We start from the raw sequence: 12802 nt of genomic DNA, 5'->3' as shown, positions 1-12802 counted from the left end.
AGTGAGCACCTTCAAATCTTACGAACATTGTTTACTTCCAGGCCCAAACCTTGTAACTTCTCAGTTCTGTGATATCTGGACTGCACTTTCCAGAATGCTCCAGGGTGACAAAGGTACTCTGAATTCCAACCCTCATAACTATATTTTCCTCTAACCGTTACTGTTGGGAGATGCTATTTCTAGTGATAGAGTGCAGCAGTCAGACCGAGTTACTTAAATCCCCTTCTGATGAAATACCATTTTCCCTTTCTTCAGAAGACAGAGACACCCCTGCCTGACAAAAAAAGAATTAAGAGATGCCAGTGAATACACAAGGTATTACTTAACTCAGGTAAAAAGTCAAAATTTGAGTTTGATGTAAGTTTAATCTGAACAAATCGATTTAGAAATACAGTATAAATAATTCTTAACTTATATAAAACTTGATTAAGAATTCATTTTTTGGTTTGGGTTTGTTTGGTTTTTTTTTACTAACTTTACAAAAGAGCATTTTTGAACGTAGGAGGCAAGACATTTTAACTACGGGCTTTTTGTTAAGCCATGAAATATGTACACACTCACAGTACTTTTCTTTGTGCAAAATCTGTACTGACTGCTAGACTGTACCTTTCCGTACAAAGACAATCTCAGCTTACTTTGCATAGCAGAAAAGCAACACAAAAACCACTAGATACACAACTCTGTTGCCGTAATACTTCGGGTAAGCCTTTTGGAAAAATTATTAGACATTAACTTTCTCATTAAGAGCCAGTTTTAATTCCAAAGCATTAATTAAGGCTATTCCAGTACTGAGGTCTCGCCAATAGATGTCCAAAACGCACATTGTCCATCGTACAACCCAAGATGTGTGCAGTGTGTTAGCAGTAACGATGCCTGCCAACACATTCAGCAATTTGATACCCTCAAATTAGTCTTCTGACACTTCAAGTTTTCGTTGAGGAATATACAGAGTTCCTTGAGAGATTCTATTGGTACCATCTGAATTAGCAGATAGTGAAGGTCCCGTGTTCGGCCCTCCTGGGGTGCGGAAAAAGTTCTCTGTAGCTGCCTGGGGCACTTGGGGTTCCTTTGGAACACAAGGCTAAAGAGAAGAGAGAAAATTACTTTCATTTAAGGGGAAGAAAAAAAAAAGTGAATTCTAGTTTTAGGTTTCTGCAGGATTTTCGCTAACTACTTTTTTTTTCCTGAAAATTCAAAACTTAACAACTCTTTACTGAGAACAATATACCTGTATTCCTTGATATATCTATGAATATATATATAAACCCAATTACAAAAAATCTGGTTTCTCTAACTTGAAAGTAGATTAGGAGAGTAGCAAGAAGGAAAGATAAGATAAAGTAAAAAATGGACAATTTGTTAATAAGTCTCATCTCAGATCTGTGCAAAATCCTCCCTCTAAAACAGTCGTCTCTTCACGTATTGTCATCTCCCAGCTGGCTCCGCTTCCACAACAAGTGAGATACTTGTTCTTCCTTTCTAACCTCTCAATCATATTGCACTTACGCTGGCCTTCGCTGCCAGCTCTTTTTCGACACTGCTGATTTATAAAGATTAAAAAAAAATATGTTTGTTTAAAAACGTTACCAGCTGTAAAGGAATAACTGCACTATACCCCCCACTCCACCCACCACGCTCAGGAAGTTGCAATATATTTTTACTTACCTTCTCCTCTTGCAAGTTCACATTTTCTGAGCTATGGCTGACGTTTTCTGGTTGTGAAGAGACTGGCACGTGCTGAAGAACGGGATTTGCAGGAACTTGCACACCCGCAGGTATCAGTCCTACATGTTGCAGTGTAAAGTTCAGAACTGAAGAACTGGGATTTGGGGCAGAACTGGTATTGCTTGAATTGAGACTGGAGCCGCTCAGTACAGGTGCAGCAGCTATAGAAGTTGGCGACAGCATTATATTCAAGGGTGTTATATGAAAAGCAGGGATGTTTACTGCTTTCAGTTCAGATGCCGTCATTGGAATGACGCCTGAAAGAGAAAAATCAAGTGTTGAAGGGCATTAAAAATTGGGACCCAAGCCATTGCCTTAGTAGGATGAACGTGGCCCACAATCCTTTAAGCCAGACAGCTGTATGTGAGGACAGGCTGAGAGAGTTGGGGGGGGTTCAGCCTGGAGAAGAGAAGGCTCCGGGGAGACCTTAGAGCCCCTTCCAGTACCTAAAGGGGCTACAGGAAAGCTGGGGAGGGACTTTTTACATGGGAATATAGTGATAGGACAAGGGGTAATGGCTTCAAACAGAAAGAGGGGAGATTTAGATTAGATATTGGGAAGAAATTCTTGGCTGCGAGGGTGGTGAGCCCCTGGCCTAGGTTGCCCAGAGAAGCTGTGGCTGCCCCATCCCTGGAGGTGTCCAAGGCCAGGCTGGACAGGGCTTGGAGCAACCTGGTCTGGTGGGAGGTGTCCCTGCCCAGGACAGGGGCTTGCAACTAGGTGATCGTTAAGGTCCCTTCCAACCCAAACCACCCTATGATTCTATGATTTAATACTCACCAGCAATGGGTGAGCTGTAGGTAGTGTGCTGCAATGAACATATCCCAGCTTTCTCTTCATCAGGAAAGCCTGCCTTGTTGCCATGGGTGCACTGAGTAAGAGGAATAAGATAGCCAGATGGAAAAAAAGTCTGAAAAAGAAAAAGACAATACGCCTTTACCCCAAATGCGTAATTAACACAAAACGAAGTTTTTCTCCAAAGTTGTGTCCCCCTTGCCTTGTTCTTATTCTTTATCTCCTGTATCCCCAGGATCCTGTATTCCATGCCTGTACTACCTTCTGTCTGAAATTAGACACAACTGACTCAAGGACACCCTCTTTATATTAAGACTGCCCGACTGTGCAGAAGTCATCTGGCTCCATTTCCAGTTGATATCCCCAGTGAGGAACTGGAAATCCATCTGGGATTAACACAGTTCAATTACACTGGGCAAAAGAGAAATCCTGATATTGAATACTTCGGGTTTTTTTTCCAGAAGAAACATCTGGACCCCGTAATCATCGTGTCACCTCATTCTTGGGTTGTGTTTTTCCTAAGACAAATATTGGAAGACAATCCTTTTGCATTTACAAGTTCTGTTTTCATCAACAGAACTGTTCTTCATTCAGGTTTTCTACAGTAGGAAGTCTTAACTGCAGAATACCAAATTTTACTGACTAAGAGAGTTTCATGTGATTCTGTTGTAAATCAAAGTATTTGAGACTAAATATACACAAACAAAGGACTGGGGAGGTAAGGGATCTCAATGTTGCCTTCATCTACTTAGTTATGATCTTCATCCCAATGAAAGCATGAAAGTCACTTCGTGTCCTCTTACTGTTGTACTTAATGCAGAAATAGAAGTCCTACATTCCTACAAAATAAGATTTTAACAGCACACTAAAATTAATCCAACCAAAGACAATCTTTATATGTTTATTTGTTCCTTTTGCAAAGACTCCGAGTGGTGTTTTCCCAGGTAATGGCAAGCTGTGCCGTGGGGTCTGACAAAGCTTACCTCGTGAGCAGGAATGGCAAATGCTACAGGTATGTCTTGTTTGGTTTTGATTTTGCCCTCATCTTCTGGAATATCTTCTCTTTTACACTGGTCAGAGCAATTTGCCATGTTTTGACCTAATGTTTCAGTTTTGTTCTGTCTCTCTGGCTGGAAATTGTCCATTTCACGATTCATTTGTGAGCTATTGGAAGGTGGTCGTTCATTTTTAATGGATTCTCCCTTTAAAAAAAGTACATAGAAAGACAAAGGCAGAGACTGTAAGACTTAACATTCTCAATTACAGGTCTACAATGACATTTATACAAAATTAGGAAGGCAAGTTTTCTCCTTTCTCCTGATTCCCAAGTTTGTGCTGTAAACATTTCTAGTCAGTAAGACAACCGGATCCATGTTATCCCCTCTTGCTCCTTCACAGCTCGAGGACGTTTGACACCACGTGTTGTCACAACACGCTGGTAACATTTCACCACTGTTTTGGCAAGCGCAATTTAAAGCAGACTAATAATTTACAGAGCCACTAAAGCATTCAGCAACCAAGGAGCAGAAAGAAATCCAGATCGTCTCTCCATACGCATCAAGTGTTATCTGAACCTCTTATTCTCTTCATGTGCTGCATTATTACGCCTACAACAATCCAACGTCAACGTGCGCATTAGACGGAAATATTTACTGTTTATTCTGCCTGATGCTTTGCAAATACCAGTAAGATTATGTGATACTTGAGAGAGAAAGATACACGTGTGTGTAAACAGCCCCCCAAACATCAGCAAGCACAACAGATGAATGTCAACCCATTCAAGCATAATGTTATTTAAAACACCCCCACACACTAGGCTCCTAAATCACTTTGAAAATGAGTAGGTGACAACATCATTAAGCTACAAGATGGCATTTTAAAAATAGTTGAACTTACCAGCGAAGTATCAAGGCTTTCCTCATCACTTCTACACCTTTTAAATAAATTATTCTCTTGTAATGCTTGTGATCTTTTAAGGCACCGCTCTGATGAATTTTCTGATTTTGTATTCGGTCTTTCTTTAGCTGTCAGGCACTTTGTTGGATCATCTGTAGCTATCTGATTGTCCCCTTCCTCAGTGGATATTTTATTTACTACTTTTGAATTAACACTTTCAATTCCAGTTAAATTAGCACGCGGTAGAGGCTGCAACATGAAACTCGGGCTGTACGTTGTCACAGTGTGGGCTGGGGAAGGATGCAGGTAAATGGCATAGGAAACACCAGAATGCGTCTGAGGTAGGATGACTGGTGAGACTGGGCTGTGGCTTGGAGGACAGACGCCCAGTGGCTGCGGGAGAGCCGGCTGCTCAGAGGGTGCTGCAGGGCGAGGAGGTTGGGGCTTGAGGACCACCTCAGGCAAGGACAAATTACAGTCCAACGCAGATCTCGACAATTTCATTTTCATCTCTTTTGCTTTCCTTAAAAAAAACCAACCACAAACAAACAAAAAAAGCCAAAAAAATTTTTAATACCTTCATGCAGAAATGAATGCCCTGACATTCGTATATTTGTATTTTCTGCAATACAAAGACTTAACGTAAACTTGTACTTCTCAATCCACTGAACAGAAAATAAGTGAAAAAATAGCCTGCAGTATCAGGGATTACCCTTTTTTGCAGACTGTTGCCCAATTCAAACGGAGCCTAGCTTTAACTTAACAGCCAGTGACAAAATAAAGCTTCTCACCTTAATAATTGTGCTAACTTACTTTGATTGTCCTTCCAGCTGATGTTTAGCAATTACTGGAACCTGAGCCATTTTACTTGGGAAAGCTGATATATTTTGATCAGTACCTGGTTGGAGCGGGGAAAACAAAACAAACCTGTTAGTACATCAAATGTAAAAGTTAAATTTTGGCTTGAGGAGAATACATTATTTAACGTGTCATACGCATCTAATGAGAAGACACTAAGGCTTCATGTTATCCTCAAACTGCAGCCCAGATTGGATTTGATCAATTGGACGGTAGCTTACGTCAACCAAATTTTAAAGCCTCAGCTCCATTTTTTTTTTCCCCTCCAAAGAGGATACCTAACGAGAACGTGAATGTTGATAGGTAATTTTCTGGCAATTTTATGGAATACAGAACTGCTTAGATAGTAAGATCTAAAGCACAGTTTCCACAACAAACCAGGGTTAGAGCAGTTCATACAGAAAGATACAATATCCAGAGAATCAGCTACACTACACAAACAGAAGGTTTGTAGCTAGTAAGACATCACACAAAGCGTAGACAGTGATATGTTAAAAGGGATTTAATATTAATTTTAAACCCAAAATAGTAATATGCCACTCCTCGTGTATTTGGTGTGAAAGAGGCAACTGGAGTTCCCTATAGAGTGCTGAATTTGGTCCAGATCTCAATGAATATATTTACTTCGCTGCAATTGCACAAGCTGTGCCTGGATTTGGTCCACCAAACTGGAAAGAGCTTCTACTAATTGCAGAGCTTACGCGCTGAACACAGATCAGTTCAGCTTAGTCTTCACTATCAGTCCTGTAAGGCCTCAGATTTATAGGCGATGTATGTTTTTCCCCATCTTGTGTATTTTTGACAGTTCTTAAGACATGTTTGTTGTAAGCAGGCATACCCACGCATCCGTATCTCCTGCGAGAAGATGGCAAGTCTGAATATTTAATGCAAGACTACATCTGAGTTAAAAACAAACTTAGAAAAAGAGACGTACTTGCACTTATTTTAACTGGACTGGTGGGAGCAGACTGGATCTTTCTTCTGTCGTTCTCTATACTTTTAACTAACTTTATTAAAGATGGATGCCGAGTGAAGTTTTGCTTTCCTCTTGAAGGAAAAAGGTTTTTCGAACACTGCTCTTTGGAAGGGATGGATTCTGAAATAGGGCGGGGAGAGATCGTAGAAGTTGTTTCAAGTTTTGTACCTAAAAAGCAGAGAAAAACCCAGAGAGTAAATAGGTATCGTATGCAGATTCAGCAACGAAAAGCAGTTATTTGAGCCTGGCTTATAATTATTGAAGAACTAGCAGCAGCAAAAATGGAGACGTGAGAGTTTCAGTATGAGTACATCGACTACGTGGAAATACATACTGGTGTGCGGCGCTGGCAAGGACAGTGGTGTGACTAGTAAAAACTTTCTGCTTAGTTTACTCTGTGTTTTGGTCAAAAAAATTCTAGCAGAGAAAACAAAGAAACAATCAAAATCATCAGCAGAACAAAAGGAAATGACACATACACCTACCCTGAATATTTGGCAAGACCTCAGGTCCGGTCCACTTGAATGCTGGTTTTCTGCCTCTCTCCTCCGTAACATGAACTTTCTTGATAAGCTCAAGGCTACTGAGAACATTTGCTATGTCGTAAAGTCTCCTAATTTTGGCTGAAATAAAATAAACAAATGTAAAGTATAGCAATTCTGATTAACAAGTTAACATAGTTCAGATTAAAAAAGTTATAACGCCCTTTTAGCAGCTAAAAGGAAAACCTTTTATTATTTTTTTATACGAAAAATTTTGTGGAACAGGTATTTATACTATGAAATAACATATCACAATATAAGATATCACAAAATTATAATTTACATAATTATATGTAATATAGAATGTCAGATACAGAGCTAGAAATTACTGCTAAGTATATTATGCTAAATATAGGAAAAAACATTTTCAAAACAAATTAGGTTCTGTGCAATGACCAAACCTATACAATAGGATTCTAAATTCTGTAGTGAAAATAAGTAGCTTAAAAGGCAGGTACACACACGCAGTGCTGAACATGGGAACTAGAGGGAAGAGACACACTAAAATCCACCGGGATAATCATCCTGCGTGGTTTTTAACTGTCTTCAGGGTGAGCAATTGGGGAAAGGTTTTAGGCAGCAGTCTAATCACAAGTGACTTCTGGGCTGCAAAGTGAATGTGCTAAGGCCAAAGCTGCTGTTACTGAAAATTTAAAGTCAAGCACGTTGTAGAAGTTGGGACTATGCTTCTTAACCAAGAACACAGTAAAACACGCGATACCTGACATACAGACACACGGATGGAATGCCCTGAAAATGCTTTTATTGCAAGACAAGACATCCTGGAAGAAGACGAAAGAATGAAAGCAAACAAAAACTCCCTATTGAGCACACACCCACCCTCTCTCTCTATGTTGCCATGATGCAGTGGAAAGGAAATTACGAACTGAAACCAACAAGGATCAGTTTTTTTTTTTGCATAGACACAATTCCACTAAAAAAAAAGCAATTGAGTCTGTCTGAGACTCAAGGAAGGGTGTAATTTTCAATGAAACCCGCAATTAATTCTTGGTCCCTCAAGAGCAGGCACATTTTTGATTATTCTAGACATACACGGCTAGACCTAGAAGTACCTTTTTATTTGAATGAAGAGGAAAAGGAGGAAGCATGCAGGGAACTGAGAGCAGGGTAAAAGAATGAAGAAATAATTGGCAGTTAAGCACTGGGTTTCACTTCCTCTCACGTGTAAGTTATTAACAGGACTTTTACAGAATTTCTTTAGATTTCCAACAAATAACTTATATGAGCAGAACACAGATTTGCATGATTCTGGGGCACCTTTCATGAAATGTCGGTGAAATCTTTGAAACACTGCTTGAGGAAAGGGAAAGAGAAATTGTGACCAGTAAGCAGCCTTGTGGCATTCAGGAGAGAGGATTTAATGGACTTTTTCTCTTACGTGGTCATTATGGATCCATGACTATACACAAGTGGGTCCCTATTAAAAACTGCGCAAGGTGTTTAGTGAGTTTTTGGAGGCTCAAATATCTTTATGGCAGGAAAAAGATGATGGTATTTTACACTACCTAAGCTTACACTTGATATTTCTGTTTAGAGTAAGATCAAAAAGCAGCCAGCAACAGCAGCATTTTACTTACTTTTAAATTTGCTTTTATCTAAGTCTTCTAACTGGTCTTCTCCAATCAAGATTTTAGCAGCAACTTCAAGGCTTACTATTTGAGGAGTCGACACAAGAAACAGCATCACAAATTTCTGACTCATCACTCGTAAAGACTTGTCTTTCCTGCTATTTACTGACGCTGCAGCAGACAGGAGAAAGGATTAAAGTATTAGGTGACACGCCAGCTACACACATTTTTAAAACACTGAAGAAATTTGTCACTAACAATTATTATAACAACAAACAACACAGCAACTAGGCAGGGCTGACGTGGACTCCAAAATCGTGTTTCTACACGGCAAGAATCAGATAATTAGGTGGATACCATGTCTAACTACAAAGAAGCACGATGTTCCCCCTTATACACGTTCCCTATCAAGTTGTACTCTTAAAGATGCTTAACTGCAGGTTATACAATGTATTTAACAACCCTTAATTAACATTTCTTCCACTAATCAAACCTAAATTAAAAAAATAGATTGAGTAATTTATACTTTCGGCTTCTATAACATTCAATGGTAACAAATCCTGCAAATTGGACTGTATGTTGGGTACGTTTGATAGTTTCACCTGGTGCCCCCTTGTTCTTGCACTGTAAAAACAAAATACGCGTGCAAGAATTGAATGAATGAGAACTGAAAGAGCGTAGAGCACTTTTTCTCACCACAAACAGTTGTGGTGCTTTTCAAGCACTAGCATTTCAGAAAAAAAAAAAAGGTCCAATAAATGTTTTTTCCAAGTTCATAGATATTTATCATTACAAGGATGTATTATTCTTGGCGTTACAGACTATTATTACCAGCACGAAATTCCATTCCTGGGAGCTCGACAAAAGACATTTCTGAATGCTCACTTGAGCCAAAAGATCTTGCCATTTCTTCATTTCTTTCACCATCGAAATCAAATTCGTGCTCATACTCTCTCTTCTTGATCATCTGAATTTGTTGTGTGTATTTGTTCTCTTCTCCAACTTTTTTCAAAGCCTGCAGGGTTTTGGAGAGATTGTGTCGCCCGTGCCAAGTGTATCTGTTCTTGGCAAGGCGGCTCACCATGTGGAGGCTCTCTAGCACGTTCACAATATCATATATGCGTCTACGTTCAACATCTGAAAAAAAAAAGAAAGATGAACGTGACATCTCGACTACATAAAATATGTTTCGTCAGACGTTTACCTGAAACATGGTTTGCACGGAGAAGGCATCAGTTACCTGTACTTCCCCCTTCTCTTAATACACTTCTGAGCCACTTTTGCCAATTCCTCTTTACAAAGGTTTCTGAAAATAGCTCTCATAGATCTCGCCAGCAAGGAAAACAATTCTTGTTTCAGATATAAGGACTTGCTTTTCCACAGTTACACTTGGTTTACAGCGTTCCTTAAGAAAACTTACTGTTGCCAGAAGAGCCACTCAATGGGTTTCAATACAGCTTTTAAAAAATCCCAAACCATTTTTAATTATTCATTGCATCAATTTTAGATCATCTCATTAAATATCCTGGGTAACTCATGGTAGACAACTGTTTTGCAACTTGCTTGTATACGTTACTCTATTAACACACTGTCCTTTTGACTGTTAAATTCTTGTTTTGTTTTGACTAGGCATTTTCTAAAAGAGGTCATATTTTGTACAGAGTATAAATAAAATAGACAATTTTGTTTAATTTGCAATTCATCCCTCTTCTGTGTCCCCCAACGTATTCTGAAGATATAATGACACCAAATATTTTATAGCAGTATAAATTGTAACTATTATCAGTGTTATAATCTGTAGAATTCTCTAATTTCATTGCTCTGATAAAAAAAAAAAGCTTCAGCTTAATGTTAGCAACTCAGATTCTCCGTAGATCATTGGCGTGACTTAAAAATAGTGATACCAAAGGAGAAAGTTTAATTATCATAGAGAGCAGAAAGTTGTTTCTCACTTTGGTGTCACGACTGGACAGGAAGTCATAGGTTCAGCTTGAGAAACGCTAGTTCCTGCCGCAAAAATCCAACCCCTAATCTTAGCCATCATCTCTAGATCCAAAAAAGTGCAACTGGTTATTTGTGGTACCGGCCGTAATTTAGATGTTTAATATTAAACATAATTCAGAGTTTCTGAATTCAGCTCACTGAAGAAACTTCAGCTTTTTAAAAGAATTGCTCTAAGAATGAAGAGTTTAAAGACGGGTTTGAATAAGTTTGTGAGTATGCAGCAGGGACTCAGAATTTTATGGAGCAAAAACGTAGGTTATTGGCACGACTGTATGAGGAAATATATAATAGCATATACACCAACTTACTAAGCTCTTCAGCTACTTCATCCAGGCAAATGTAATTATTCTCTGCAGTGCTGGGGTAATCAGGATATCGAGCTAAGAATTTATGACACAGTAATCCTAGACTTTTCTCTTTGCGACTTGGTTGAGATTTTTCATATTCGTCTCCCGATAAGTGCTCCTGCATGGAAATAAGAAACAGAGAATTTGAAATTTTTTTCAATAAATGTGCAAATGTAGATCATTAACAGCTTTATTGTGAGCAGTGCCAAAGGACTGGTGTTTTCCTTTGTCTGTGAAATAAAACCAGCAAAACGTTACCCATTGTAACTAGGCAATATACTAGGCAATATCCCTATTTATATTTGGTAAATCCTCCGAAATCAAAATTTTAAAACCGTTGCAGCATGTTAATGTATAGCTTTTTATACTGAATAAACAGCCTTCAGCTAGCTTTTTTAAAAAAAAGTAAATACAGAAGACAGCTTTACAATGTACCTGCAAACAGTGTTTTGCCTGTAGAACCTCACTGGGGTTGTTTGACAGCTCTCTTCTCTGCTCTCTGCTCCTAATCTCCGGACTGGCTGCGCTAATCAGCATTTTCAGGTTGGAAGTCGGCGTCCATGGATCCGCCGGGAGGATTTCTTTAGGTTTTGGGGGGGTGGTGAGAGGCTGACAGTCGGGCTGGAGCTCCGTCAACACCGAATGTGAGGTAGCTGCTTGTTTCAAAGGGGTTTTCAAAACGCTTCTGTACGGCTCGGAAGAATGATTTTCCTATGCATCAAGAAAAAAAAAGAAAGACAGGGATGTTAAAACCCAGCAGCGCCATAATCCATTTGCTGATAACAGTCAAAGTGGAATCAAACCTAATTGCATTTTTTGGGTAGCTCCAAGTCAAAGGTCGCAGCCTTGCTCTGAACCAAGGAACCTTGAAACCAGTTCTCTGGAGTAGCTTGAGCCCTGGCACCCACAGTATTCCCGAGGGAATTCTCCTTTTCTTTCCCTCTAGGGAAAATATAGTTAAGGGGAATATTAATGCGTAGCAGAAAGCTAAAAAGAATGAGTGAAAAAAACCTTTGATTAAGAAAAAAAAAAAAACCGGGGCGAGGAGGAAGTCCTGCTCGCTGCAAAGATAAGTTTTAGGAAATTCTGTTACGGATAGAAATTGAAGATAGAAATTTAGAAGAAGATAGAAATACGGATAGAAATTTTTTTTCCCGCGCGTTCGTTGCGATCCCGGCGGCTCCACGCCCGGAGAACCCGCGCCGGGGGCTGTCACCGGCCCGACCCCGCCGCCCGCGGGAGACGGGAACCCCCGGGGGTGCGGGGAAGGGTGAGGGTGGCCGCTCGTCCCTCTCCCGCCCCCCCGGAGGCATTACCTTGTCGCCGGTCCCCATCTCCGCCTGCTGCATTCTCCCGCCGCGCAGCGTCGGGGACGGGGGACGCTCACCGGTCGCTCCGCATCGCGGGTCCCGCCGGTTCTGCGGGGCGGGAGGAGGTGAAGCGTTAACCGGGAAACCGGCGGGGGTGGGGACACACCGGCCACCGGCGCCCACCTTGGCCGGTTCCCGCCGCCGGGGACCTTCTCGTCGCCTCCCGCCTCTGGGCCCGGCCCGCGCCCGCCGCCCCAACGGCCCCGGCCCCGCCCAGCACTAGCCGCTGAGGGCGCGGCCCCGCCGATTGGCCGCCGCCGGCGGGCGGGTGGGCGGCGCCCTTCCGGGATCCGGTTTAAACATTTGGCGCCAGCACCGAGCCCGGAGCGCTGCTCCATGGCTGCTGTCGTTCCGCCGCCCGCCCCGCGTGAGAGCCGGCACCCACCGGGAGCGGTGCCGCCGCCGCCACCTGGTCCCGCTGAGGCCCGTCCCGCCGCGGCCGCTCCCGGTACCGATTTGAATTCGATCCGCTGAGCCGCCGCAGGCAGGGCCGGGGCGGCCCAGCCAATCAGCTCGCGGCCCTCCACCTCGTGCAGCCAATCCGAGCGCCGCGTTCACCGGCCGTTCCCGCCTCCCGCCGCCGCCGGGCGGGGGCGGTCGGGGCTCGCGGGCTGGGGGCGGTTTGGCGGGAAGTGGGGTGCGCGGGGCAGAGCGCGCGCCGCCTCACACCCCCCCCCCCCCCCCGCGCCCCAACGGCCGC

At 42.0% G+C, this 12802-nt stretch overlaps 1 protein-coding gene across 2 annotated transcripts; it reads right to left on the bottom strand.

Annotated features, from left to right (window-relative positions):
- Positions 1-348: 348 nt before the first annotated feature.
- E2F8 (E2F transcription factor 8) lies at positions 349-12533 on the bottom strand. Of its 2 annotated transcripts, XM_074582474.1 has the most exons (14): positions 12488-12533; positions 12049-12150; positions 11168-11443; positions 10694-10850; positions 9213-9518; positions 8391-8552; positions 6736-6873; positions 6209-6418; positions 5230-5314; positions 4417-4939; positions 3504-3722; positions 2506-2635; positions 1666-1982; positions 349-1081 (listed from the first exon to the last, which is right to left on the bottom strand). In XM_074582474.1, exons 2-14 carry the CDS (start codon positions 12079-12081, stop codon positions 908-910), a joined length of 2730 nt encoding a protein of 909 aa, XP_074438575.1. In that variant the 5' UTR covers positions 12082-12150; positions 12488-12533; the 3' UTR covers positions 349-907. The 2 variants fall into 2 exon arrangements, with proteins under 2 accessions (XP_074438575.1, XP_074438576.1); XM_074582475.1 differs by lacking the exon at positions 12488-12533 and having other exon boundaries at positions 9267-9518; positions 12049-12292.
- Between the last annotated feature and the right edge of the window lie 269 nt (positions 12534-12802).

Source organism: Larus michahellis, chromosome 4 (genome assembly GCF_964199755.1).
Source record: "Larus michahellis chromosome 4, bLarMic1.1, whole genome shotgun sequence".
Taxonomy (NCBI): domain Eukaryota; kingdom Metazoa; phylum Chordata; class Aves; order Charadriiformes; family Laridae; genus Larus; species Larus michahellis.
Note: the sequence above shows the minus strand (reverse complement) of the source record. Positions and strands in the feature narration are given on the sequence as shown.

Bases quoted from the DNA above. Each gene is read 5' to 3' on its own strand.
- E2F8 (XM_074582474.1), bottom strand. From the start codon at position 12,081: ATGCAGCAGGCGGAGATGGGGACCGGCGACAAG. The intron at 6,419-6,735 runs GTAGGTGTATGT...TCTGCTTTTTAG, and splicing joins GGTCTTGCCAAATATTCAGG to GTACAAAACTTGAAACAACT. The intron at 4,940-5,229 runs GTAAGTTAGCAC...GTTTTTTTTAAG, and splicing joins CAGCTGGAAGGACAATCAAA to GAAAGCAAAAGAGATGAAAA.